General features: G+C 46.7%; 2 protein-coding genes across 6 annotated transcripts in view; both read right to left on the bottom strand.

The window, feature by feature from the left end:
* The window catches only part of SLC6A4 (solute carrier family 6 member 4), a 21,891-nt gene extending 21,672 nt beyond the window's left edge, over positions 1-219 (bottom strand). Inside the window, exon 1 of the mRNA XM_060134674.1 lies at positions 81-219. Coding sequence (XP_059990657.1) covers positions 81-219 — 139 coding nt within the window. The remainder of the gene's footprint in view (positions 1-80) is intronic.
* Positions 220-24,724: 24,505 nt separating this feature from the next.
* BLMH (bleomycin hydrolase) overlaps positions 24,725-26,746 on the bottom strand; it is a 44,020-nt gene continuing 41,998 nt past the window's right edge. For 2 of the 5 annotated variants that reach the window (XM_060133932.1, XM_060133933.1), the window contains exon 12: positions 24,725-25,690. In XM_060133932.1, coding sequence (XP_059989915.1) covers positions 25,539-25,690 — 152 coding nt within the window. In that variant the 3' untranslated portion in view covers positions 24,725-25,538. The remainder of the gene's footprint in view (positions 25,691-26,746) is intronic. The other 3 variants (XR_009537519.1, XM_060133934.1, XR_009537520.1) reach the window with 2 other exon arrangements.

Here is a 26,746-nt window from a genome sequence, read left to right as displayed (position 1 = left end):
AACACTCAAAGTGTATTTTATATAAACCATAGGTGTGACTTAAAAAGGAAGAGAGCATAGGAAAGAGATGAAAAGGCCACCCTTTGTGAGGACCCCTAGCTCCTTAGCTGTAGACTTTTTCACTCTTCCTGGAGCCCAGCTCTTAGAAACCTTTGGGCAGATTCTAGCTGCCTCCAGCTGTGTCCAGTCCGTCTGTGCCTTGCCTTTCTGCATTCCCATCATGCCTCTGCAAGTCCCACTGAGCCTTAAATGTCACTGCTGCTCCCCATTCATTCTTCTTGCCACTCCCCAGCAACTCCTGTGGCTAATGCACTTGTGTTCTGCAACAGTGGGCAGGCAGGGTCGCCTCTCATCCACGCTGGAAGAGCCAGAGAGAAGAGCGTGGAGGTTACACACGCCAGTGTGACTGGTGTCTCTGTCCCCACATGCCTCAGGGCTGCCATGCCTTCATGTCACCACCGTGGGCCAGGGTACAGGGAAGTCAGCTCAGCTTTCTGAGATGTCAAACATGGGGTAGAAATCCGAGCCCTTTCGGACTTTAAACCTATGGCCTGTTATAAAGTAGTAAGGAGCCAGGACCTTCCAGCTAACTTCATTCTTCTGGGTTTGAACTTTGTTTCTGCTTAGCTCAAGTCACGTTATACCTTTCTAGGAAAAGATGTCCAGGGATACTGCTACTGCTATTCATAACTGCAAAGATCTGATACTAATCCTCCAAATCCAACAGTAGGAGGCTGGCTAGGAACTGGTAGCTCATAAAAAATGTGAGTGTAAAAAAAAAAAAAAAAAAGTGAGTGTATGTCTCCTACCCTGGTGGGACTTTCGATGACTACAACTTAACTATCCACGTGTGGAAATGTGGAGACAAAAACATAGTGAGTGAAAACTTAGAACACAAAGTATGTAGCTTCACACTGATGGCTATGCACATAAATACTGGCAAGGATCAGAAATGAACACAGGGGATGCAACTAATTAGAGTTTCATGTTTACTGGGTAGTTTCTTTCTGTAAAGTAGAAAATAAAAATTTTAAAGGGATTGATTGATGCCAAAAATATCACAGCAACAAAAGAGAAACCATCTCTATGTAGCGAGGGTGTGTGTGTGGTATGTTAACGGGTTGGGGTAGGTGTCCTGGGTTCTACCCTATCTAACTGGCCCCCGCCACCGACCCTATCCCGGGTTCAAGGAGACAAACATGACCCATAGAAGGATATGAATTTCTGACAGAGTGATCTAGATAAAAACCTGTTCTGCTTATCCTTATGCTGCTGTCCCGCCTTCCCTGCCCCCATCCGTTCCCTGAGACCTCAACTAGACTTGATGGACTTTTTAAATAACCACACATCCTCTCATCCACCACAAGGTACCATCTACCAGGCTAAGGGATTTTTATTTTAAGGTGTTTCTGTTTTTGTTTTTGAGAGAGATGAGTTGTCAATATATTTGAATACACAGCTAAATTAAACCTGAACTTGGCAGTCTCTGGTTGTGTTGTTTGAAGAAGGCCTCTGTACTTCCCTCCAGCCTATATCAATGGCATGTTTTCCACATTAAACAGTGAAGAACTTGCAGACCAGATGGCAGAAATAGAGCTTTACCACATGCGGATGGTCAGACGGCACCCAGCTGACAGATCCTGCCTATGACCGAGGCCCCCCTTCCCTGGTCTTTCTTTTTCCACCTTCAAAATTTTACCCAAAATTTTCTGTAGGAACATCTTCCCATCTTTAATACTGCAACTTTCCTCTCATTTAAATTGAAGCTCAAAAAAAAAAAAAAAAAAGTAAATTGAAGCTCAGAGAGCAACTGTATCACCCAACCTTTCTCTGGCATGTCCACCACAGTCTCTAGAAGGGAAACATCCCCCATCTCTGAAGAATACATTGGTGGGGGAATAAACGTTTAGCCATACAGTGGCTCTGTCACCCTCTTGCTGCAAGAGTCGTGTGAATTTTTCTAGATTTCATTGACTTCCTCCCCTGGGGCACTCTGCAGGATGTTGGAAAATGTGTGTGGGCTGGTGAACTTTGGTTGGGCAATGTATGTTCTTCAGGGTTCTCAGGGGTTCAGCCCCCAAGGTATTTGATCTTGATTTCTCGGCAATTGTTATGAGCAACTCCTAGAAGGATAAGACACCAGACTATTTTTGCTGAGCATTACAAAGGTCTTGTTTCCTAAAATATCCCTCAGCATTAAAAAAAAAAAATTCATCAATAGCTGAAATAGCCCAAGTCATAAGAAAACCTGTTCAGAGGGTCCTTTAGCCCAATCATGACTTCAGGTTGCCTCTCCCCTGAGGCTGGTCTCTCTCCATCCAGCTGTGCTTTCTGGGGTTGTCTTATTGGACTCCTGCCCCAATCATAGAACCCGGGGTACAAATAGATAAGTTACAGCCACACGAAGCCACCGAACAGGCAGGAGATGCACATCTCCTTTGCTTCACATCACTCCTCTGCCTTTGAGAAGGAAGCTCCTCCCAAAGACTAATCTGTCATCCAGGAGCAGATGGCTGGGCCTGGGTGCCCTTCTGCCTGCGGGACGCTGCCTGTGGATCCAGACTCCTTTCCCATTTTCCTGATTCTACAGAGCACTGAGCAGCTTTTCCTGCTGAGACCAGCAGATAGCAATAGTTGAGAGCAAGCTGGCCCAGGAATATAGAAGGAAGAGATGTTAAGAAGGTTGCTTTCTAAGAATGTTGTCTTGAAAGCTTTCTTTTTTAAAAGGTATTTTTATCCTGCTGGGTAGAGGGACTGCAAATGAGTCCAATATTACAGCTGTGTCCTCTTCCAGGCAGACTTGAGTTTCTCCATGGCCAGAAACAGCCCCAGAAGCCTTCCTGTGCACCTTGAATGTATGCCATTTTCCCAGGCTGAGCAGGTGACCAGCTGTGGGTGGGGCCATGCACGTCACCCAGCTCCATGGTAGGATGACAGCTTGACACGCAGGAGCCTCATCCCCCAGGGGTCCGCACACAAGGGGCCGAGCAGTGATGCACTTGACAGAATGCTCATATTAGCCCAGAGAGTGGGCTAATTCACTCCACCTCCCCCCGGCCCCCCAGTAAAAAGGACTGTTTCTATTTAAACTTCTCCTGATCAAATCTCCATTCCTCTTTCCACAAATTTGGTCTCTGTAACCAGGGGAACCAGTATCTGAACAAGCATGTAATTACAGTGATTAGTCATGAAACCACCCAGACCTTTGGAAATGCCCGTGACCCTACTTGTCTGTTTGATGCCTCAGCACATCCTAAGCAGAAACATGTAGAAATTGTGTACTTTGACTTCACATGTCCAGATCAAAGTGAGCTCATTTCTCAGGACACTCAATTTTCATTTTCAAAAAAACAAACACAAAAACCAAAAAAGAAAACCCCCAAAACCAACATGAATTATGGGTTTACCACTGAGATAAGATTAATTATAGGTCATATACTCAAGTGGCAATTGGCACTCTCTATTCAGAGGGAGTCTAGAGTTCCCAGGACACCAAGGATGATAGGAGTTACAGAGTCCTGGTGCCTGTAAAGCAGTAAACACTGAACCTGGCCCTCTGCCACGGATTGGCACTAATTCAGCAGACACGTACTGTCTGCCTACTATGTGCTAGGCTCTTGCAGACAAGGCAGGCTCAGTCCTGCCTTCATGAAGTTTATGGTACAAGGCCAAAATATGACTGGTAGGAAAACACCAACATGCAGAACAAGGGAGAGTCTGGTGCTGCTTCCTAGCGCTGCCACACAACCTGTTGTAAACCAAGATTTCCGCTGACTTGACGTGGCATGTTCAGATACCTTGCATTTTTAGCTTCCAAGTTGCCCTTGGGTTTTAAAGGTCTTCCTTTTGTTGCTATTGTACGGCTTCTGTCACAGGACCCTGGATTTTCACTGCTTCTGGCTCATGTCTTCACAGTGCAAAATGGTGGCTTGTATTTGTACCTGTTGAAGGGACCGTTGAGTTCTCTGAGGGTCATAAGCCATGGGACTCCTACTCGCCTTTCAAACAAAATAGAGACTTCATGATCTGAACAGAGAGAGTAGAGAAAATCTTGATTTTTGGACGTAAGGGATAGAAATGAACTCCACTATCACAGCCATCTCCTTATCCAAAGAGTGCCTTGTATGAGACAATTTAATTTTTTGGAGAGGAATTAAATAGGCTATAATCTTCAGGGCCATTTGGGCCAGTTACCATGAGAAAGGAAAAGGGTTTCCATCCAGAACTTTCCCTGGGGGAGGATAGCTTCGAGCTTCTCACCACACAGGGTGTAAAATTTAGAGGATTAGCCATTTGTGCTGGGGTTGAGATCACTCCAGAGGCTGGGCAAAAGTACAGAGGATGATTTATTTTGACTTTAATAAAAAGAAGTGGATCTGGCATAGATAGGCATAAATAGCCCTGCTGTAGTGAACACGAACAGGAAAGCCTAATTACCTTCATTTTTAACAGTCCTGTGTGTCCACAATCCATGGCTCTCCTGTTGCACAGATCTGCACTGGAATCCCAGACCCATCACTTACTGGCTGTGTGACTTTGGGCAGGTTGCTTAACCTCTCTGAGCTTCACTTTCCCCATGTGTAAAAGCAGACCCTTAAAATTCCTGCTTCCTAAAGGTTGTTGTGGAAATGAAATAAACGTATGACAAACACTTAACTCAGTGTCTAGCACATGGAAAGCATCAATAAATGACAGTGAATTGATGGCCACTAAGCCACCACATATATGCAACCTATTCTGCTTTTCTACTCCTCACCCCAGTCCGAGAAACTGGGGCCCACAAGGCTAAGTGATTCGTAGCCCACAGCACAAGTGAGCCACTTGAGCCAGAAGCTACAGCCACCATCCCCTTCCATAGGCCCTCACTGGTTCTTGCTTGTTCCTCTCAATCAGTGGCTTGGAGTCACTGGGAAACTTGTAAACAGCAGATTCCTGGGCTGCTCTCTCGGAGATTCTAATAAAGAGATCCAATGCAGTGGGTGCTGCATTGTTAAAAAGTACCCCAGGTTACTAGGGGCAGGTGGGCCACTGAGCATGCCCAGTGCATCGCCACCCTGCCCCTTCGCTCCCTCTAATCATCCTGTATCCTCCAGGCGTGGCTTAAGTTTCTATCCACCCCCGCCATGTAGCTTTCTCTCACCACCCCAGCCCAAGATGATCTCTCTCTACTCATTTGTCATTCCTCACTGATTTTCAAGTATCATTAGTTATCCTTTTATGTCTAGTTGCTTTGCATCCCCCTGGAAGCAGGGGCCATGGCTCATACACTCTGTACTCAAATACTTGCTGACCCGTGTGTGCACTGCACAGCTCCCAGCACAGAGGGTCTATTTCAGGTTTCCCAGGCATGGGACCCAGGGGACCACAGCTGCCATGCTGGCAGGTGTAAGCCTCAGGTGAGGCTCTACTCTTTCTTCCCAATCTCAGGGGGCTGCCCCTCCTCCCTCCTCACCCATTAGGAAGATCTGCATCTCGGGGGCTGAGGGAGGACTGTCAGAACAATAATTTTAATGAACTCTGGATTGGAAAAGACTGACATGTCTAGGATTAAAGAAGAGCCCAGGTTGTGCTTTTAGACTTTGAAACAAGTACCAGCAGGCATGCCCGTCAAAGGTCTGTGTTCCAAACATTCATTTGTGAGTTGTCTGTTTGGAACTTGCAATATATTTTCTACCTACAGAAAGAAATGTTGTAAATGGTGGTTAATTTCCTAATCTAGTTTACAAAATCCTAGTTTAACCATAAAATGCAAAAACACCTAAGATGCAAGCTGTAGAACACAGCATTGTTAAGTACTACAAAAGGGGGTGGGAGGTGACAAACTGATTAGAAGTTGTTTATTTTAACATTCTTCCTGGTTCCTGAGGAAAACTAAATTTAAGGAGAGAAGGATAAGGAGGTAGAGAAGCTTGTGTATAGAATCTGTGGAGGTGCCTTTAGAAGTTGAGGACACAGATCCCTTATTACATTTAACTACACAATTTACAACTTTTTGCAGAAAACAAAACTGCCTTCACTCTGTTTCAACATGGACAAGGCCAGGAAAGAGGCTTGGGAAACTCGAACAGGTGATGTGTTAGATTAGGCAGAATGAGGAGTACCGGGCTTCCTTTGTGGCACAGTCGTTAAGAATCTGCCTGCCAATGCAGGGGACAAGGGTTTGAAACCTGGTCTGGGAAGATCCCACATGCCACGGAGCAGCTACGTCCGTGCGCCACAACTACTGAGCCTGAGCTCTAGAGCCCGCGAGCCACAACTACTGAAGCCTGCACACCTAGAACCTGTAACAGGAGAAGCTCTGCAACAGGAGAAGCCACCGCAATGAGAAGCCCACACACCACAACGAAGAGTAGCCCCTGCTCGCCACAACTAGAGAAAGCCCGCACAGCAACGAAGACCCAACGCAGCCAAAAAATAAATTTAAAAAATAATCATTAAAAAAAAGTTAGTTTCCTTTAAAAAAAAAAAGAAGAAAAAAAAGAACAAGGAGTATCACTTACACCTTCTAAATACTCTTTTATTGTTATAATGCAATTTATGCAATAAACAGAAATCAATACTTAAAAAAACATGGGAGCACTTCCAAACACAGATTTTTCTTTTCCTTAACACAGGTATATTACTAAGACTACTTTTGTGTGAAAGACATGATTAGACCCACAAAGAAAGCCGAGACAGGAGAGAGAGAAAACCAGCCCCAGGGAGAGGGTGTTATGAAATGAGGGCAGATTTACCTGTGGCAGCTGGTAGAAGAGAGAAGGGGAGGAGAAAGGGATTCGAAGTGGAATTAGATACAATGTGAGTGAAGAGGAAAGGAAGGGGGAACCGGGCCCATTTCTCTGGGTGGGGCAGGGAGGGGGAGAACTAAATGAGGAGAGAGATGGGGTCCAGCAGCAGAGCAGGGCGGGGGATGGGGGCTGCCTCTGCAGCCACAAGCTGTTTGTGACTTGGGTAACGTTGCTCAAAGGTGCCTATGCTCTTAGGTCAAGTTCTGAAATGTGCTTTACAATGTGTCATACACACATGGTTCGGGAACATTCATGAAAAATCAGTTAGTTCATCATTACACAGAATTGATCTAGTTCTCAGATGCACTGACATGAGGGCAAGAGGTAATTTCCCATCCCTAGGATCTGATGGTCTCAAAAAGTAACCCTCTGAGGGCTTCCCTGGTGGCGCAGTGGTTGAGAGTCTGCCTGCCAATGCAGGCGACATGGGTTCGAGCCCTGGTCTGGGAAGATCCCACATGCCACGGAGCAACAAGGCCCGTGGGCCACAGCTGCTGAGCCTGCGCGTCTGGAGCCTGTGCTCCGCAACAAGAGAGGCCGCGATAGTGAGAGGCCCGTGCACCGCGATAAAGAGTGGCCCCTGCTCTCTGCAACTAGAGAAAGTCCTTGCACAGAAACGAAGACCCAACACAGCCAAAAATAAATAAATTCATTTAAAAAAAAAAAAAGTAACCCTCTGAGCTAAAACGGACATCACTGAGATAGTGAGGGAAATCTGAATATGGGCTGTATATTTTATAAAATATTTTATCAGGGCTTCCCTGGTGGCGCAGTGGTTGAGAGTCCGCCTGCCGATGCAGGGGACACGGGTTCGTGCCCCGGTCCGGGAAGATCCCACATGCCGCGGAGCGGCTGGGCCCGTGAGCCATGGCCGCTGAGCCTGTGCGCCCGGAGCCTGTGCTCTGCAACGGGAAAGGCCACAACAGTGAGAGGCCCGCGTACCGCAAAAAAAAAAAAAAAAAAAAATTTATCAATGTTAAGTTTTCCAAATGTGATAATTATGGGGCTCTGGTTATGTAGGAGGATGTCCTTGTTCTTAGGAGACATGAGCTAAAGTATCCAGGGGTGAAGTATTTGGATATCTGCAAATTCTCACAGGTTCAACAACAAAATTATATACATGTACATATATATAGTATAATTATTACATTAGTTATATCATATTATACATAATGTATCAAGTTATATATATGTTAACATGTGTAAAAATTAGATATGTGTCTAATTAGAGAGAAAGCTCAGGCCCAAATGTGGCAAAATGTTAACAACTGGTGAAGGTTCACTGGGCCACTTCGCCAACTTTTCAGTTGAAATATTTCAAAATTAAAAACTGGGAGGAGATGGGATCGGGCGCATTCCGGGTGGTATGGTTGAGGGGTGGGATAGGGAGGGTGGGAGGGAGACACAAGAGGGAGGAGATATGGGGTTATATGTATATATATAGCGATTCACATTGTTACACAGCAGAAACTAATACAACATTGTGAAGCAATTATACTCCAATAAAGATGTTAAAAAACACAAAAAAACTTAAGATTACCAGGGGGTAAAGGAGGGAGGGATAAATTGGGAGATTGGGATTGACATATACACACTACTATATATAAAAGACATAACTAATAAGGACCTACGGTAGAGCACAGGGAACTCTACTCAATACTCTGTAATGGCCTACATGGGAAAAGAATCTAAAAAAACAAGACTGGATATATGTGTATGTATAACTGATTCACTTTGCTGTACACCTGAAACTAACACAACATTGTAAGTCAACTATACTCCAATAAAAATTTTCTTTAAATCATAAAACAAAAAAATTGGGGGGAGAAAAATAATTCTAGCCCTCAGACGAGCTGGGAAACTTCCAGTCAGTCAAACCTCCCTGCTGCCTGGAATAGCATATCTCCTCTCTCTCCGTCTCTTCCCTCCCCTTTCCTTCCTGCCCCAGCTCCTCTCCTCTGAAACAAGGGAGAGAGCCAGCTAATTTAGCGTTTAAAACAACACACCCAGTGGAGAGAAAAAAAACAGATGCGCAGGAGACTCAAGTTCGAGGCCTGGCCTGGAACTCGGGGCTGTGGGCGAACTTCAACGAGCCACGGAGGACTCTGACCGGCTCTCCGGAGAGGCCCCTTCCAGCTCTGCCCTTCCCTAATTCTAGGGAATCCCTTAGTTAGAGGGAAAAAAAAATCAGTTTATCTTCTTTTCGTGCAGCAGCTCCATAGCAAAGGAAATACCATCTTCTTTTTCCTTGAATATGCCCCAAAAGACCACACGACAACACGAGAAGGGAAAGGCCCACTGACTGGCTGCCTCTCACTGAGCCCACCTACCAGGCTCCAGCTCTGGATTTGCCCAGGGCACACAGGTGGCTCTCCTGCATCTGCCACCGGCCTCGTCACAGATCCTACCTGTTCCCTTTCTACCTCAAATAATGACACGAAGAACTGGACCTCAGGATTCCAGGAGACCTTCCAGTGCCAGACCCCAGGCACTGGCAAGTGGCATGGGGACCCTGGCAGTCGAGCTGGCCCTGGGACACCACCTCCGTGTCTCCACGTCGCTGGGGTTCATCCCTCACTTTGCAGTCCAGGAGTTTTGGGGGTTAATGGAGAGCTATCCTGTCCTGGCTTTTAGAAAGCCTAGGGCTTACAGTACCCCCTGTCAAGTGCCCTTGGTCCCGGGCTGGGGTGGCAGCAAGGGAGCTGCTGCCAGGTTCCAGGGGAGCCAAAGGAAAGAGGAAAATAAGGCAGCCGGACTGCCTTTGCTTGCACAGGCCTTATCTCCACTCGTTTCGTCACCCCATTAGACACCCGGCTGGCAAAACACTTGGTTTACAAAAATGTTGACGTTCAGTAAGTGAGCCTTCATCTTCCCAGGTGCTGACAGCTGACAAAGGTCAGGCAGGAGGAAGTGCCCCGTGCACAGAGCCTTTACTCAGAGATCATTCCTGCATGTGGACCCACGTCAGTTCGCTGAGCTCTGCCTAGAAATGGGGGGCTGTGCTGGCCGATGTTGGGTCTCATGCCCACCCTAGAAAAGCAGGTCACCCTCTGACCAGGGGAAGTCATTTATGCCAGGGTTCTTTAAAATGCTAAGTTTCATCTATTTTCCACCTGGGTCTATTTTCCATCTTTCCCTCCTAGAAAGATGGCAGTTCCCTTTCCTTAGGGTGCTATTTGGCCCGGTTAAACCCAGAAATGGGATTCCCCACAGGAGCAGGTAAGTCAGTATCACTTGCCGGAGAACAGAGAAATGGGACGCTTTATCAGACCTTTGACTCCACTCCCAAGCCTGTCCTGTGGAACACCACCAACCTCAGTGGAGTGCAGCCGACTGGCAACAGCTCAGTGACTGCAAAGCAAACCAGCCCAGCCCAAATCTCTACCATCTGGGGGCCGTTTCTCCTGCCCCACACCCTGGGCAGTTTGCAAAGGGGATTCGAGGAGTCTAGGAACTCAGGCCCCTGTCAGCTGGACAGGGTTGAGGTGCAGGACTTAACTTGTGCATGTCAGTGCGCAAAGCCCCTGCCATAGAGGGAAAGCCGGGGGTCCTCAGAGGACCCTAATCTGATGGAAACATCTGGGTAGAGAGTCCTGGCCCCCAGGCATTTTGCACCATCACTTCAACTCGTGTTTGCTTGAAGCAGAGAGGCTAGGCTCACAGTCACAGAGTGAGTGGAGGGGACGCAGACATCCTGTTAGGCAGGGCCCCCCACCCCTCGCTTAGAGCTGAGGATCTCAAGACCCAGAGGAGCTGATCTGTGACGGGGAATAATTAAGGTCTGAGGTACCTTCTTAAACTGACAGAAACATGACTGCATAATTTTCCCTTTGGCCATCCAAGCATCTTTAAAAAGTCAAGTCATGACCATATCCTGTTGATTCATTAAAGCCAAATTAAAATTAAACTTCTTCAGGCAACCCTGCCTTTGTTCCCCCGAATTATACCATTTGAGGAGTAGGAAGGAGAAGAACTGCCGTTTACTGGCTTAATGTCTGGAATTACCTGCATTTCTCTTTGGAGGGGGACACATCCAGGATGTTTTTGCAAGCCTGCCATAAGAGACAACACCCTCCAGCCAGCACCCCATTCCACGGTCACCTCACCTATTTGTGACTCTTTGACATGCCTCTCCGAATTTCATCAAAATGCTCAGACAACTCTAAGAATTCCCCAAAGAGGAATTTCTGAGGTTTTGCTGATTCCATTAAAACTGCAATGTTATTCCGTCCCCACCGCCCACCCCTAGTATAAATATTTTTAAGCAAGGAGACAAAAGAGATGGGTTTGAATATCTCTGCTGGTGTCACAACTCTGAAATGTCCTAGATGGATCACCCGAGCGTTGAGGGGACTTTTGATTAATTGTGAAGCAGTTGCAAGTAACCTGCTCTTACTCAGGTTCAGTGAAAAAAAAGGAAAACCCGTGCCCAAAACAGCTTGCACAAACCCCATAAGAACCTGCATCTCATCCACGCTGGAAGCGGCCACCCCAACCCGAGTCTGTGGTAGGAAAATCTGAACCTTTGAGCACCAGTGGCTTCACACAAAAGCGAGCAATGGGACAGAGTCAAAGCTGTGTGTTTCCCTCCACTCCCCAAACCCAAACGACCATGTGCCATGGCGCCCTCCACTTCATTAAACACAAATCCCAACGTTGTTTACTAGACATTTTTCCTATGTAACTGAAGGCAAAACACATTAAATATTTGATCTCTTCTTACTCTGATGAGAGCTAGCAGGCTCATAAATAATCCATTGACCTGGTTCATTTTTCTGGACAAAATTGATCATAAAAATACATACACACAAGCCTTCGTAATGTCTGACTCTTAGAAATTCCACACCTCTGAAATTCTTTAGAACCCCAACTGAAAAAGAAATTCATTATGCAGAAGACCCAGGGCAAAAAGAAATGTTTCTTAGTGTTCTTTAGCTCCAGAGATCCTTTTCAAAAGCAAATTTGAATATACACATTTTTCAAGCAACTGATGGTTACACACTTCAACCATGTAAAACAGCTCGCTGGAGTTTTGGGTTTCACATAAATTCTGAATGACTGAGCATGCATCGGCTCTGCCAGGGAAAACTACCCAAGGGCACGGAGACTCGTCCCACTTATGTGTCATTCAGAGATTTCTCTAGATATTTGGGCATTTGCATCCACCAGGACTCTCCCCCAAGAGATGCCTGCACACAGCCCCCTGCACGCGATGGCCGTCAGTGAAGAGCAAACAGAAGCCATGGGTTGAAAGTAAAGCAACTTTTCCTCCCGACCGCAGGACCGTCCTGAAGGGCTTTCCTGGGCTACTGGGCTGGGCCACCCGAAGCCGGGCAGCCGGGGACGAAGGAGCGCTCCGAGCCGGTCGCCTGCCCGCGTCCCCTTGTCCCCGCTGCCGATTCCGCGCGCGCCCACCCTGCCCAGAGCCCCCGCGCCGGTGCCCGGAGAGGCCGGGCGGGATGAAGTTCGGGAGAGAAGTGGGCATTAAAAGCCGGGAGGAAAGCGGACCCACCTCCCGGGAGTCCGCGGAGGCCGGTCCGGAGCTTCCGAGGCGGGCGACCCTCGCGCCCTCGAGGCACCGGGGCGTCGCTGCTTGTGCCGACGCCGACGCCCGCGCGGCCGTATTTGTACTCTCGGCCCCTCACATGGTCTGATCTCTAGATATCCGCCGCCAAAGAGCTCTTAAAGAATTTGTGCGTCACTTTTGAGCTGCAGAAACTTTACGTTTCCCCGCGGCTGCGGCTCTGCGTTCCTCCTGGGGAGGGGGAAGGATAGGGGATGGGGGGGTGGGCGCGCTCACCGGGGAGGGGCCGCTGGGGGTGGGAGTGGAGAGGGAGCCGGGGCCCGGGGAGGTGAAGGACCCCTTCCCCGCAACACACACACTGACACACACACACACGCACACTCGCACACACGCTCCCCGGAAGGGGCAGCGCCCTGGGAAGAGAGGGAGCCGGGGGCGGTGAGGGGCGGGCAGCAGGCCGAGGGGAGCTAAGAATCCTGACCCTCGTGTTCGTTAAGCTTGCGGGGGAGGAGCTGCTTCACAACCCACAGGTGTAGTTCCTCCCCCAGCAAATTGCTCCCAAATTTTTATTTAGTTTTCGGCTCAATGTCACTTTTCTCAGAAGGATCTCTCTTGACCACTGACACCCCCCCCATCACCCTCACCCCGCATCCTGCCCTATTTTCCTTCCTGGGACTTAGCCCCTGGCTCTCCGTCCGGCTCCACCGCTGGGAGGTGAGCGCAGCCAGAAGGGACCTTGTTTAATTCCTCGCCCTCCCCGGTGCCTCCAATAAAGCCTAGCCTAATGGCTCACAGTAAATACTTGCAGAAGGAATGAATGAATGAAGAATTCTTTCCCATTTTGTTAACCAGCTACAGTTAAAAGCAATATCAGAACAGTGGGTGGTGATCTGGAAAACGTAGTATATGCCGGTGGTGTTGGGCGAGTGGCTGAATTGTTAACAATATTTTAATTATCTGAAGAGGGTCAATGGAGCCTATTGTGTTGAACCATGTGAATACATTGCTTCGATAATTTTTTTAAAAATTAAGTTTAAAAGTGAACTTAATGTCATTATATTTTCAGTAAAATTATTTTTTACATTTGAAAAGACCAGCGGCAGTACTTGCTCTGTGATGTCCCTGAAGCTGAGATGGGAGGGTGAGGGCTGACCCACCTACTTTTCCCTAGAGGAGGCCAGGGTCCCAGCCAAGTAGAAGGCAGAACAGAAACAACAATTGCAAGTTTGCAGCCCCTGTACTTGGACGGAACGGAACCCAGAAAGCTGAGCTGGCAGCCAGCTGAGTTGAGCTGGAGTCTGCAGGGACTGAGTTGGAACAACTCCGTTCCCGGGCGTGGGCGGTGCCCCAACCTGGGAGAAATCAGTGTGAGGTGTTGGCGCCACCTAGACGTCAGGGTGGCGATTGCAAGGAAAGCGGGACGGGCTTCATAGAGCACCGGGCTGCTCTGGTGAGCTGGCTGGCGATTCCCCGGGCAATCTTGGGCATTTCACCCCGTGGCCAAATCCCGGGATGACAGGGTCCACATTAGGCAGCGCCTCCCTTCAGATGAACACAATGTGTGAGCACTGTGTGAACAGGGACTACGCAAGTGTAAGGTGTGGTTCTGAGGAGGGGACTGGGGGCAGTGGGTGACTCCAGCCCTTGGCTAAGGCTCTTGTCTCTCCACCCAGTCTGTCCTCCACGTTGGGTCAACGTGACTTCTTTTTCTAAGATTTTTTTTTTTGATGTGGACCATTTTTAAAGTCTTTATTGAACTTGTTACAATATTGCTTCTGTTTTATGTTTTGGTTTTTTGGCGACGCAGCATGTGGGATCTTAGCTCCCTGGCCAGGGATCGAACCCACACCCCCTGCAGTGGAAGGCGAAGTCTTAACCACTGGACCGCCAGGGAAGCCCCCTCAACATGACTTTTTAACACCATTCCAGAGTCTCATGAACTTGTTGAACCTCCTGGCCTCCTTTCGGGGACCTATTACCCATTCCTGCCCAGCCACCCCGGCCCCTCTCAGAACTGCTGTTTTTGCGGGGGAGGGGGCGGCGGCGGTGCTGGCCTAGAGAGTGGGACTCCCGAAGACCTGGGTTAAATTCCAGCTCTGCCCCTGTGCTGTCCGTGGGGGTTTGTTCCCACACAAGGTGAATCCCTTCATCTCAGCCACTGCGGCCTTCAGCTCCTTTGTGTGTAAAATAGGGATCACAAGGATGGTGGGCACCTCCTAGCCGCAGGGAGGGAAGGGGCTGGTGTGTGCAGTAACACCAGGGCCCTCTCCGCCCAGGGAGACCCCACCCTCCCTCCCTCCTCGGCCTTGGACCACCCCAGGCCAGTCTTCTCCCCACACGCTCCCTGGCTGAGGGGTGGTATCAGAAAGACATTGGGATTACCCAGACTGGACCTTTCCCTTATTCCTCACCGCCTCCATGGCACAGTCCACACAGAACTATTGCAGACGGTCCATTCTCTCTCTACACATGTGCTGTCGCTTCTTCTTGTCCCTGTGGGTGTCATCCCACAGAGACCAGTTGGCCTCAGCTGCCCCCCTTCCCCTCAACAAATCCATCCTCTCTCCTCCCTAAAGCGAAGTCTTCCCTGTCTTGCTTCCCATGCTCGTTGCCAGGTCTGCCCTGTCTTTCTCCAGCATCTGGACTCCCTCCCTGGTGGAGCTCCTTAGTTCCGGCACCTGGTCCCACTGCCGGAGGGCGGGGGGGCCTCCACTCGACCGCCCTTCCTCGCCTCCCGATCGGGGTGAGTGGACAGACATTATCCACTGCCCAAGAGAGGGCAGCCCTGTACCCTTCCCAGCTGTCCGCCTCCATCAAAGCTCCTTCCCGACTGAGCACCAGCTCCACGCCAGTCCCGAGGACACACCCTCTGCCCTTGGGGGTCAGGGAGAAGGGCTGTGCTGAGCTTGGAAGGCATTTGGGAGCCCTGAGCGGGAGAGGCATTGACGAAAGCAGTGTTCCCAGGGAGGACTGACATGGGCTAGAGGAAGCAGACGGGTTCCTTAGACCGTGAGTGCAGTTGTGAAGCAGGTGTGAGGCAGGCAGGCACCAGCACACACAGGGAAGAGACGGGAGTCAGACACCGAAGGAGAACCTGTGGGGCTCGGCGGCTGGTGTCTGGGAAAACAGTGCATCTGTCAATGATGCCGTGAACCTGGGCGATCATGGTTCAGCAGGACTTTCTCTTTGCTCCACTAGCTCTAGATCAGAAATAGCAGGGCCTCCAGCCTGCTATGAGGCTGCAGAATAAGCAGTCTCGCTTTGAGAGGTAAAGAGCACGTCTAAGTATTTCCAACCTCTCCCCAGCTCTTTCTCCCTCACCACACGCAGACACCGCCACCAAGGAGACCCACTTCCTGCGCGTCTCAAGGCCCAGCAACTGTTCCCCTGTGGAGCCAGGCTGGGACACACGGTGTAAATCACAATAATGGAAGACAAGGCCCACCCACCCCTTCTTGTGGGCTCTTTCTCAGTACTCCAGTCTTTAGAGTGTCTCACAGGACCCCCTTGTTTCTCCTGGGGCGTGGCATAGTTTTGGTGATGGGGTCCACGGTCAACCATGCGAGGGGTACAGCACCTCCAGGGCAGGATTCGCTGCCACTGTGAACCCTGGGCTCATGCCCACAGAGATCTACGTAGGAGCCCCCCATGGGAGGCTGTGTCTGATCCATGAAGCAAGGCCAAGGGGAGGAGACGAAAAGCCCTTTCAGGAGTGCCAGGAACTTGACATGCAGGGGGTGTGGGAGAGGAATGCCCCGAGGAAGGCAGAGAACATCTGGAAGTAGATGACTTGTGTCTTTGGTCACCTCTTCCTGGCCCCCTCTCTCCCATTTCTTATGAGCCTACTGCCTTTGCTAAACAAACCCTGTTCCCCCAGATTTTACAGGTATTGTGACTTCCCCGTGCTCTTTCTATGATATTTTTGAACCAAGGTTTTTGGTTTTTACTTCCTTGCTACAGGATTCCCTCCCCTGACTCTGAACACCTTAGCCAGGGCCACATTCTGGAAGGCAGCTGTTTTTACTTTCCACCTTGGCTGAGAAGTCGCAGCCGGGAGCAGCACAGAGTACCAGGGCAGGACGCCAGCCCTGTGCACGCACAGACCTGTGAGAGCCCTCAGATGTCTCCTAAATGCCCACCTCCTCCGCTAGGCTCTGAGTTCCCAAGGGAAGGGGCTCTGCCTCTCTCCACGTCTCAACACCCAGCACTGTGTCTGCATACAGCAGGCCCCATAAATGAGAACTGGCAATGAATGACTAGGAAAATGCCTTTCACTCTTAGCAGACTTAAAGTGTCCTAAGAACCAGTGCCCTTGGCACTGGTGAGTAAACCGTGGCATATCTGACAACGGAGAAACAGCCAGCAGTGAAAGGAGTGAGGCAGTTTTCTCTCCGTATTGAAATCGCTTTTAAGTATGTAGAAGAAACTGGGAATCGTAAGTGCCTTGGAGGGAAGGGACATTAAAAGTAGAAGGGAACCCTGCTTTTTCACTGTATTCCCTTCTGTATTACTTAAATATTTGCCATGTGTAGGTAATATTTTTATAAAACCTTTTCAGAAAGGCAACATTTTAAAACATTTATAAAAGTTTTTGTTTTAAAAAAAAGGAAGGAAGAAAGAAAAAAAAGAGAGGGGAAAGAAAGAACACAGGAAGATGTTCTAAGGGCCCCGAGCTTGTGGCAAAGCAGGGGAAAAGCCTGGAAGATTCTCAGCTCCACTTCACGCAGCGCAGACATGTTTCCTTCCCAAACGGGGCCAAATTACTCAGGACCACTGTCATTTTCTTTTGTCCCCTCAGGAAGGAGGCAAATATTTTCTCTAATTTTCTAACCAGGATGCTGTGAGCCAAGAGGTGACATCCAGGGCTTTGCTCAGGATCCGATCAAGAGGGACAGGACTGTTTTTAGAACCAAGTCCTCTGCTTCCAGCCCCCGAAGTCATGCCTCTCCCCTCCGTCCCACTCCCAGCTTTCTTGGCCTGCTCAAGATTACACTCACCCTCTCTTTAGCTCTTCTTCTCCTCCAGGAACTTCAAGATAACTTGGGCCTCTGCATATAGGGAGATTTTCCCTTAGTCTCTTCTTGGAAAACTGATCACCCTCATCCTTGATGTCTGTGGTCACTGTGGTCAGAAGTTAGTTTAAAACCGGTCAGCTTTTCTTTTCCTTCTCCAACTTCAAGCTCTTTCCTAACAATTATGATATTTACTGGAAAACTTCAGACAAGTCATCTGCTTTTGCAACCGGCTCGTGTATATACATCTTATTTTCCCAACTACACGGCACGTTTCTGGAGAGCAGGGAATTGCTTTAAGCCCCAGAGGGCCTCACACAATGGACACACTGGAGAAGCTCTGTGAGAACTGGTTATTCCCAACGGCTCCCACTTACTGAGCCTCTATCTCCCAGGCACATTATCTGCAGCCTCTTTTGTTCTGTTCCTACCACATATGGGTAATATGCAGTCTTTTCAACCCTTTGGCTATATTTTGCTGTAAGTGTTATTTAAGATATAGTTCTTTTCGAGCTGTGGCTTTTCCTATTTAATACATTTCAAAATGCTTTTCAATAAAGACGGTGTGGAGACCAAGGCTCAGAGAGGTTTGGTGACTTGTCCCTGCTTACATGGCTCCAGGCAGATCAGCCGAGCCGTCTGCCTGAGTCCAAAGTCGCTGGGATACTCACTCTGCTGGGCTGATTTGAAGAAAGAAAGGTGCAAGCAGTGAAAAAAGTGGAGTAAACTTTTGAGGGTTTCCCCCTCTCTTCTACTCCCCTTATGCCCGTCACCAGGAAAGCTAGACCTTTCTGTTAAGCACTGAAATATGAAGACCCCCGGGGGCTTTGTTCTCATTCTAATTGTCCCTACTCAGCAAGTTATTGGGAAGCCCACTTCGGATCTATGTATAAACTTTTTTTTTCCTTTGGCTGCGTTGGGTCTTCATTGCTGCGTGAGGGCTTTTCTCTAGTTGTGGCGAGCGGGGGCTACTCTTCGTTGCGGTGTGCAGGCTTCTCATTGCAGTGGCTTCTCTTGTCGCGGAGCACGAGCTCTAGGCACGCGGGCTTCAGTAGTTGTGGCACACGGTCTCAGTAGTTGTGGCTCGCGGGCTCTAGAGCACAGGCTCAGTAGTTGTGGCGCACGGGCTTAATTGCTCCGTGGCATGTGGGATCTTCGCGGACCAGGGCTCAAACCTGTGTCCCCTGCATTGGCAGGCGGATTTTTAACCACTGCACCACCAGGGAAGTCCCTATGTAGAAACTTTTAATTGAGTATAGCTGTCAGAATTTAGGGCATTTTCAATCAGGCAGCCAACCGTATTTACGGTGAACCAGGCTTGTGAATGCAGTGGCAAGCAAGACAAAGCCCCCGCCCTTGGGGAGCTGACAGGGAGTATTGACTTTGGGGAAAACAGAAGTAAACATACAAATAAACAAGAATTTCAACAAGGCGGAGGGCGGTTGGTTGGAACAGAAGAGAAGGGAGGCAGCTGAGTCCCGAGAGGCGGGTCAGGGCCACAAGGGAGGAGGCTGTGCGCTCCTGTCACTGAATGTGTCCCAGGAGAACTTAAAGGGTTCCTTATCCATCTTGGGGCAGTGTGGACGAGATAACCTATAAAGGCCCTCGCAGGTGAGAGCACACTCTGGTACTTTCCACCATGTACCCATCCTGCCTCAGATGCTCCATTCTTCTGCAAAGCAGATAATTTTAAAAAATAAAACAAAAAACTGTCTTAGGATAGCCTGAGAGATGATTCCAGAGCCCATTCCATCCACTTCAAGAGGAGCTACTAGAGTTTTTCTACAGGAGTAAGCAAGAGAGAGAGAGCAGGGAGCATTCAAACCGTACCAAGAAAGACGAGTGCAGAAGGGCTTCCCATCTTCACACAATCCTGTTCCCAAGTAACTGCAGCTTCTATGAATCAGACATTCCCTCCCTCTCTTCCTTTCCCTTTGTGGTAATGTGTAAAGGGCTTGGATTTTGAAAAGGAAAACAAAGCAAAACAAAACAACTCTGGACAACTGATTCCTAGTTCTCAATCAAATTGTGTCACAGGCCCCGAGGAAGAATAGTCATCTTCCTAAGAAGCAAGACTGGTTCTGAACAAGTTGTCCTAACTATGGGAATGCTAATCTGATATCACTTAAAAGGAAAAATCCAACTTAACCAATGACTATGGCATAGTCAGCAACAAGGCTCACCCATGCCACACGGCCGGAGAAATGGGAATTAAAGCGCAAGTGCCCTGGCACTGCCAACAGCAAATAAGAATTCAGCTACTCTTTGACGACAAGCCAGAGCACATAGATGGATCCACAACCACATCCTGGAGGAATGTCTCATCATCAGGTCCCGGCTTCTTGGATGTGTAGGGTCAGCATGACTCTACATGTCTCAAGAGGAATCCTGGGGCTGGCAAGGAACTTCCAGAGGTGAGAGTGTCATTCAAAGAGTTACAGGGGAAGACAATTCCTACCTTCTCCTTTCCGAGCTTACCCAAAGGTTAGCAAGTTCTTCCAATTCAGATGTCTGGCTAAAACTCTGGCCCATTTCCTTTAATCTTCAGCAGAGAAGACATACCCGCCATTCTTTGTTTCTCTACACAGGATCCTAGTTTTATTTGGAAAATAGATTTTATTAAATATTTGGTTATGAAGATTATCTTTTTTATATATTGTTGGATTTGGTTAGTAATATTTGATTAGGAATTTTGCATCTGTTTATGGGGGAGATTTGCATGTATTTTTTTCTTTTACTATCTTTGTCAGGCTATGGCAGCCTCATAAAATAATTCTTTATGCCATAAAATAGTTCTTTACATCTTTCCTCTTAATCTAATCAAGATTCCCCAGAGAACATTTCCAATCTCCTGCGCACTAGAGTTCTGGGAGCCTAGTATGACTGAGGGCACAGAACCCCTTAAGGTACTTTCATCCTCAACTCAGTTTCTGACCTCTAGGCCATAAACTATTTTTCTCTATGGAGAATAAATCTTCAATTGGCTGCTGCTGAGATGGGGAGGGGCAGTCACCTAGCTACCCAAAGCAGGGAGGGAATCTAACAGACATTCAGTAACCCTCTTTTTACTCCCAATTCCCAGAGTAATGCTCTCTGGTGCTACCATCTCTGAGATTTGGGGGGATTATGCAATTATAAATTGGTTTGCTTATCACTAGCTATCTCCACCACTGGCTCAGGATTCAACTTTTTCAGTTCTGCTAAACCTTTCAATGTCTCAATCTGCTTTTCAGTTTATTTCTTCTTTCCCTTCTTCCCGGGGTTTGGGGATTTATGTCTTCCAAAAAAATCCCTTTACTGTCACTTTTGACAACATTAAGGGTATCTTTTATTTTTCAAATATCTGCAGTATAATAGTATCCTCCTTTCAATTTCTTTAATGTCTGTGTATGTACTTTTCTGGGATCAGTCTTGCCAAATATGTTAATTTCCTTCCTTTTTTTTTTTTAGAAAACTACTTCTAATATAAAATGGGAAAAAGACAGTCTCTTCAGCAAGTGGTGCTGGGAAAGTTGGATAGCTGCATGTAAATCAATGAAGTTAGAACATACCCTCACATGATGCACAAAAATGAACTCAAAATGGCTTAAGGACTTAACCATAAGACATGACACCATAAAACTCCTAGAAGAGAGCATAGGCAAAACATTCTGTGACATAAATCGTACCAATGTTTTAAGTCAGTCTCCCAAGGCAACAGAAATAAAAACAAAAATAAACAAATGGGACCTAATCAAGCTTACAAGCTTTTGCACAGCAAAGAAACCATAAACAAAATGAAAAGACAGCCCACAGAATGGGAAAAAACATTTGCAAATGATGCAACCGACAAGGGCTTAATCTCTGAAATATATAAATAGCTCATACAACTCAACAACAACAACAAAACCACCCAGTTGAAAAATGGGCAGAAGACCTAAATAGACATTTCTCTGAAGAAGACATACAGATGGCCAAGAAGCATATGAAAAGGTGCTCAACATCACTAATTATTAGAGAAATGCAAATCAAAACTACAATGAGGTACCACTTCACACCGGTCAGAATGGCCATCATTAAAAAGTCTACAAATAACGAATACTGGAGAGGGTGTGGAGAAAAGGGAACCCTCCTACACTGTTGGTGGGAATGTAAGTTGGTGCAGCCACTATGGAAAACAGTATGGAGGTTCCTCAGAAAACTGCAACTAGAACTACCATATGATCCAGCAATCCCACTCCTGGGCATATACCCGGACAAAACTATATTCAAAAAGATACATGCACCCCTGTGTTCATAGCAGCACTATTCACAATAGCCAAGACATGGAAACAACCTAAATGTACAACAGATGAATGAATAAAAAAGATGTGGTAGATATATACAATGGAATAGTACTCAGCCATAAAAAATAATGAAATAATGCCATTTGTAGCAACATGGATGCACCTAGAGATTATCATACTAAGTGAAATAAGTCAGAAAGAGAAAGACAAATACCATATGATATCACTTATATGTGGAATCTAAAATATGGCACAAATGAACCTATCTACAAAACAAAAACAGATTCACATAGAGAACAGACTTGTGGTTGCCAAGTGGGAGGGGAGAGAGGGAAGGATGGACTGGGAGTTTGGGGTTAGTAGATGCAAACTATTACATGTAGAATGGACAAACAGCAAGGTCCTACTGTATAGCATAGGGAACTATATCCAATCTCCTGCGATAAACCATAATGGAAAAGAATATAAAAAAAGAATGTATATATACATATAACTGAGTCATTCTGCTGTACGGCAGAAATCAGCACAACATTGTAAATCAACTATACTTCAATAAAAAAATAAAATGGAAAAAAGAAAGCCAAAAAATAAAAAGAACCACTTATGGCAATGTTGATCCTATGTTTAATTTCTGCACATATCTTTCCTATTCCCTTCTACTTTCTTCAGGTTTTTTTGTACTTCTAATTTCTTGCAATAGATGCTAAACTCAATTTTTAGCCTTTCTTACATTCTAATAAACTTTTAACTGTATAAAATCTAAGTACTATTTTATCTGTATCTCATTTTGATATGTATTTTTATTATTGTTCAGGTTAAATTTCCTTTTAATTAGTTATTAGTTATCATTTTTCTTTAGTTTTTATAGCTTTATTAGTTATCTTTTAATTTTTGGTTTCTAACTTGATTGCCTTGTGGTTTGAGTGTGGTCTGCATGGTAACAATCCATTGAAATTTGTTGAGATTGACTCTATTGCCCAGCATCTGCTCAATTTTTGCAGAAGTTCCATATGTGCTCAAAACAGAATTAGTAAGGACTTCTCTCGTGGTCCAGTGGTTAAGACTCTGTGCTTCCACTGCAGGGGGGCATGGGTTCAATCCCTGGTCGGGGGTGAATGAGAGATCCCACATGCCATGTGGCATGGCCAAAAAAATTTTTAAAAAAAAGAATTAGCCCCAAAAAAAAAGAAGAAGGGCTTCCCTGGTGGCGCAGTGGTTGAGAGTCCGCCTGCCGATGCAGGGGACACGGGTTCGTGCCCCGGTCTGGGAAGATCCCACGTGCCGCGGAGCGGCTGGGCCCGTGAGCCATGGCCGCTGAGCCTGCGCGTCTGGAGCCTGTGCTCCGCAACGGGAGAGGCCACAACAGTGAGAGGCCCACATACCGCAAAAAAAAAAAGAATTAGCAGTTGTTAGATGTGGTAGGATACTAGATGTCTATTATATCAAACTTATTAAATGCTTAAATCTTCACCTGATTTTTTTGGTTGCTTGATCAATAATTGAGAAGTGTTAAAATCTTCCATTATGATACTGGGTTATTTGTTTTTCCATGTAGCCATCAGTTTTTGTTTTATATATTTTGAGGTTATTAGGTGAATACTAATTTAGAATCCTTCAATTTTTCTGGAGAATCAAGTGGGCATATAATTATGTACTGATTCTATCCTTAGTAATGCTTTTTGTTTTAAAGCCTATTTCCAGAGCCACTGTGCTGTACAATTCCAGGGAGGCTGTGAAAAACATATCCCAGAATTAGTCTGAGTGGCCATAATTTTACTGGTCATTAAGATAGCTATACCAAATTTATTTCGGTTAGTACCTGCCTGATATATCTCTTCTATCCTCTTTTATCCTAGGTACTGATGTCTCTTGTAATCAACTTATGGCTGAATTTCTTTTAAAAATCCCATTTGACAACTTGTCTTTTTTCTGAAACATTTAACCCATTTATAGACATTGTAATTATTGACACATTTAGATTTCTATCTTATTTGGACATGGTATTTGTCCTGTGTTTTCTTTTCTTCCCCCCATCTTGTTTTATTTTAAAGTTAATCAATATACTTATCGTCTTCCTCAGTGACGCGAGGACTTCAGAGTATGTTTATTTTATTCCAATCATCTCCCTCATTATCTATTTTCATGTATTTTGGTTTTATCTTTTTTTGAACCCTGTAAGACTACCCACAGTCACTTCTTGTTTAGATGGTGCACGTGTTTATCACTTTGGTTCTACATTCTTTTGTTGAATTTCAGACCTTCTATATTAGATCACTATTGTTCTGCTTGGGCAACAGTTTTTGACTGAAAATGTCTTATTTCACCCTTGTTTCCCCCCTCCCCACACTTGTTCTTGAAAGACAGCTTCACTCAGTATAAAATTCTAGGTTCATGGTTAATTTCTAATTGTACTTTGAAGGTACATTTCACTGCCTGCTGTCATATATAGTTGCTGATGAGAAGTTAGCTGTCAATCTGTCTTGTCTTTGCAGGCAATCTGTATTTTCTTCCTGGATGCTTTTAAGACCTGTTCTGGGGTTTCATCATGATATGTCTAGAAATGGATTTATCCTGCTTGGAACAGGATTATTAGAATATTGTAAACACTGATTAATGCTCGAGCCTTTAACTAATGTTATCTTGGAAAGTGCTATGACAAACAATATTCCATGCTAGAACTGAGAAAGTTCTTGGAGAGCCCGAAAGGTAGGGACTCAGGCACTGATGGAAATGTTGATTAGGGTGCTGTATTTATTTGCTTTCAATGAAAGAAAGGCCCAGTCTTAGTAAAATACATACTCTTAAAAAAAAAAATACATACTCTTCAGCCCATTCTAAGGCTGGACCTAACAGAGCCTTACTTCCCACCCTTGTAGAGACCCTGGATCTTGGTGAAAGAACGGTTAAGTGGCAGGGGCACAAGCCCTCCTAACTATGGTGCCTGGAAGCCCTCTGCAGAAGCCAGTGAAGATCAGCACAGGCTGGGAAGGATCACACATCCCACAGAGAAGCTAAAGCAGGGCAGCCCTGAACCATCTTGCTGTTTTTTCACTGTCAAGAACACAAGTCACCTGGTTGCTTTCCTTTGTAGCTAAACAAACACACACTTCTTAGAGCAAATAAGCCAACATACTCTCATTTAGCAAAGTGTTTTATTCAAAAGCTTCTCAGCACCATCTAGTTGTCAGAAAGAATGGATATCCCCTTTTCATGCCCACCCAACTCCCAAACCCAGAGGCAGAAGTTAAACCACTTGGCGAGAGCTCCCTCTAATGGTTATAATTCAGATCATGATAAGCTTGTGGTTGTTCTCTCACCTACTTTCTCCAACCGTCTACTTAACCACGACTCAAGTAGAGCTGTGCTCCCCCACAGTTCAGAACAACAGGAAGGAATCATGTCCGTTTTGATCAACCTCCCAATCCTGGGCTATTAGAGGCACATGAAATTACCTTGAAAATCCGAATTCAGTGACTGCCACCTAGGAGGGTCAGTGTTACTGTCAGGCAGCATGCAGTTTTGAGAGCTCAAATATTAGGGCACCCTCCCCCCACTCTACTCTAGGAACAAGGAGCAGTAAGTCCGTTTTCTCTCCACACACCTCAATTGCTCATCCTCTCCTGCCTTGTAAAACAGACACTGAACCGAACTGGTGTGACAGAGTTAAGACAAACAATTACATCTGATTAAAATGCTAAGAGATCCTGAGCTGTTGGAGATGAGGAGAGTAGATATAGTACGACCTGATCTTTCCCTTTTTTTCTTTAGAGAATATTTTGTTTCACTATAAAGCACACTTTCCCAAAGAGGTTCCTGGAGGAGAAATCCAAGAGTCTGACTGTGTCCCGTGGGAACACACAGTCACCTGTGTAACTCTGGCTTCAGTCCCTGGATCTGTCCTTTGCAGCTACTTCAGGTCCCACGGGAGGAGGAAAAGCTGGAGGCAGTATCACTCGGCCAAAGCCCCCATGGGGTCCCAGGCTGGCAGGACAATGGGTTCCTGCTCTAGTACAGCTAGCACCTCTTCAGGGACATGCTTCCTGTCCACCACCACTTCGTAGACATATTCAGAGAACCACTCATCTGTCATGCACAGGTAACCTGGAGAAAAGAACAGAAGCCTCATGAGTGCAGAGGGCGGGGGGCAAAAAGCAGAAGCCTTACTGGCGCTACAAGAAAGTCTTTTACAAAACTAACATTTGTACATGTTTTTCAGCTTTCCCATCTATAATCTCACTTAATCTGATTAAGTCTTATTAGCAACGCTGTGAAGCAGACAGGACAGGATGGCTATATTTTTACCAATTAGAAAACTGGGGCTCAGAGTAACTAAGTGATGTACCCAGGTCACATGGGTTCAGAAGTTCAGGGCTGGGCCTTGGACCTAAAGCTGCTACCAGATCTTGCTATTCCACTGCCCAGGCTGCCTTGCTGAAGGTGGGTCAATGACCCTAAAGGTAGGTGGAAATGTTTCTTGTTCATACAGCCACACATACATAGGGGGTTAATCTCTAGGGTGAGAAGGGCAAGCATACCAGTTCGATTCTTACCCTACCCACCTTCTCAGCATCCGTGGCTGCTGTCTCTCCTTCCTCTCTACCATAAATTCCTACAACAACCAGCTAAGCCATTAGGGGGATCCTGATGGGGCCTGATCATCATTCCCAGGTAGCCACTTATTTGCAGATGGTACTGGGGGAGTCGCTGCTTTCTTAGGAGGAAATCTGTGGTGAGGATCAGGCAGAACGGACGACGCGACAGTTGCTCGACCTACATTCCTCACAAAGGCCCTGGGATTTGTGGATCTCTCCAGTGGCAGGACTGGAGAGGGGCTCAGCTGTACTAACACCCCAGGCTGAGAGCTTAGCTGAGAAAAAGTGTGGTGTCATCAGGTACCTATCCTAGACACCTGCCTCTTCCCCTCAGGGAGACTGCATCTCAGGCTCCGCTAGGACAACACAAATTCCTCTTCAGGATCACACATCCAACAAACTGAAACGGGGGGGAAATGCTTCACCTGAGCCACTGCTAATACAAAGAGCAAAATTAAAGCAAGAGATGAAAGAGTGTGTATTTAAAACAAGGATGGGCCAGGGAAAGAGCACAGAGGACAAAACTGTGTACCTACACAGGGGCACTGCATGCACCTACACACCC

Source organism: Lagenorhynchus albirostris, chromosome 20 (genome assembly GCF_949774975.1).
Source record: "Lagenorhynchus albirostris chromosome 20, mLagAlb1.1, whole genome shotgun sequence".
NCBI lineage: Eukaryota > Metazoa > Chordata > Mammalia > Artiodactyla > Delphinidae > Lagenorhynchus > Lagenorhynchus albirostris.
Note: the sequence above shows the minus strand (reverse complement) of the source record. Positions and strands in the feature narration are given on the sequence as shown.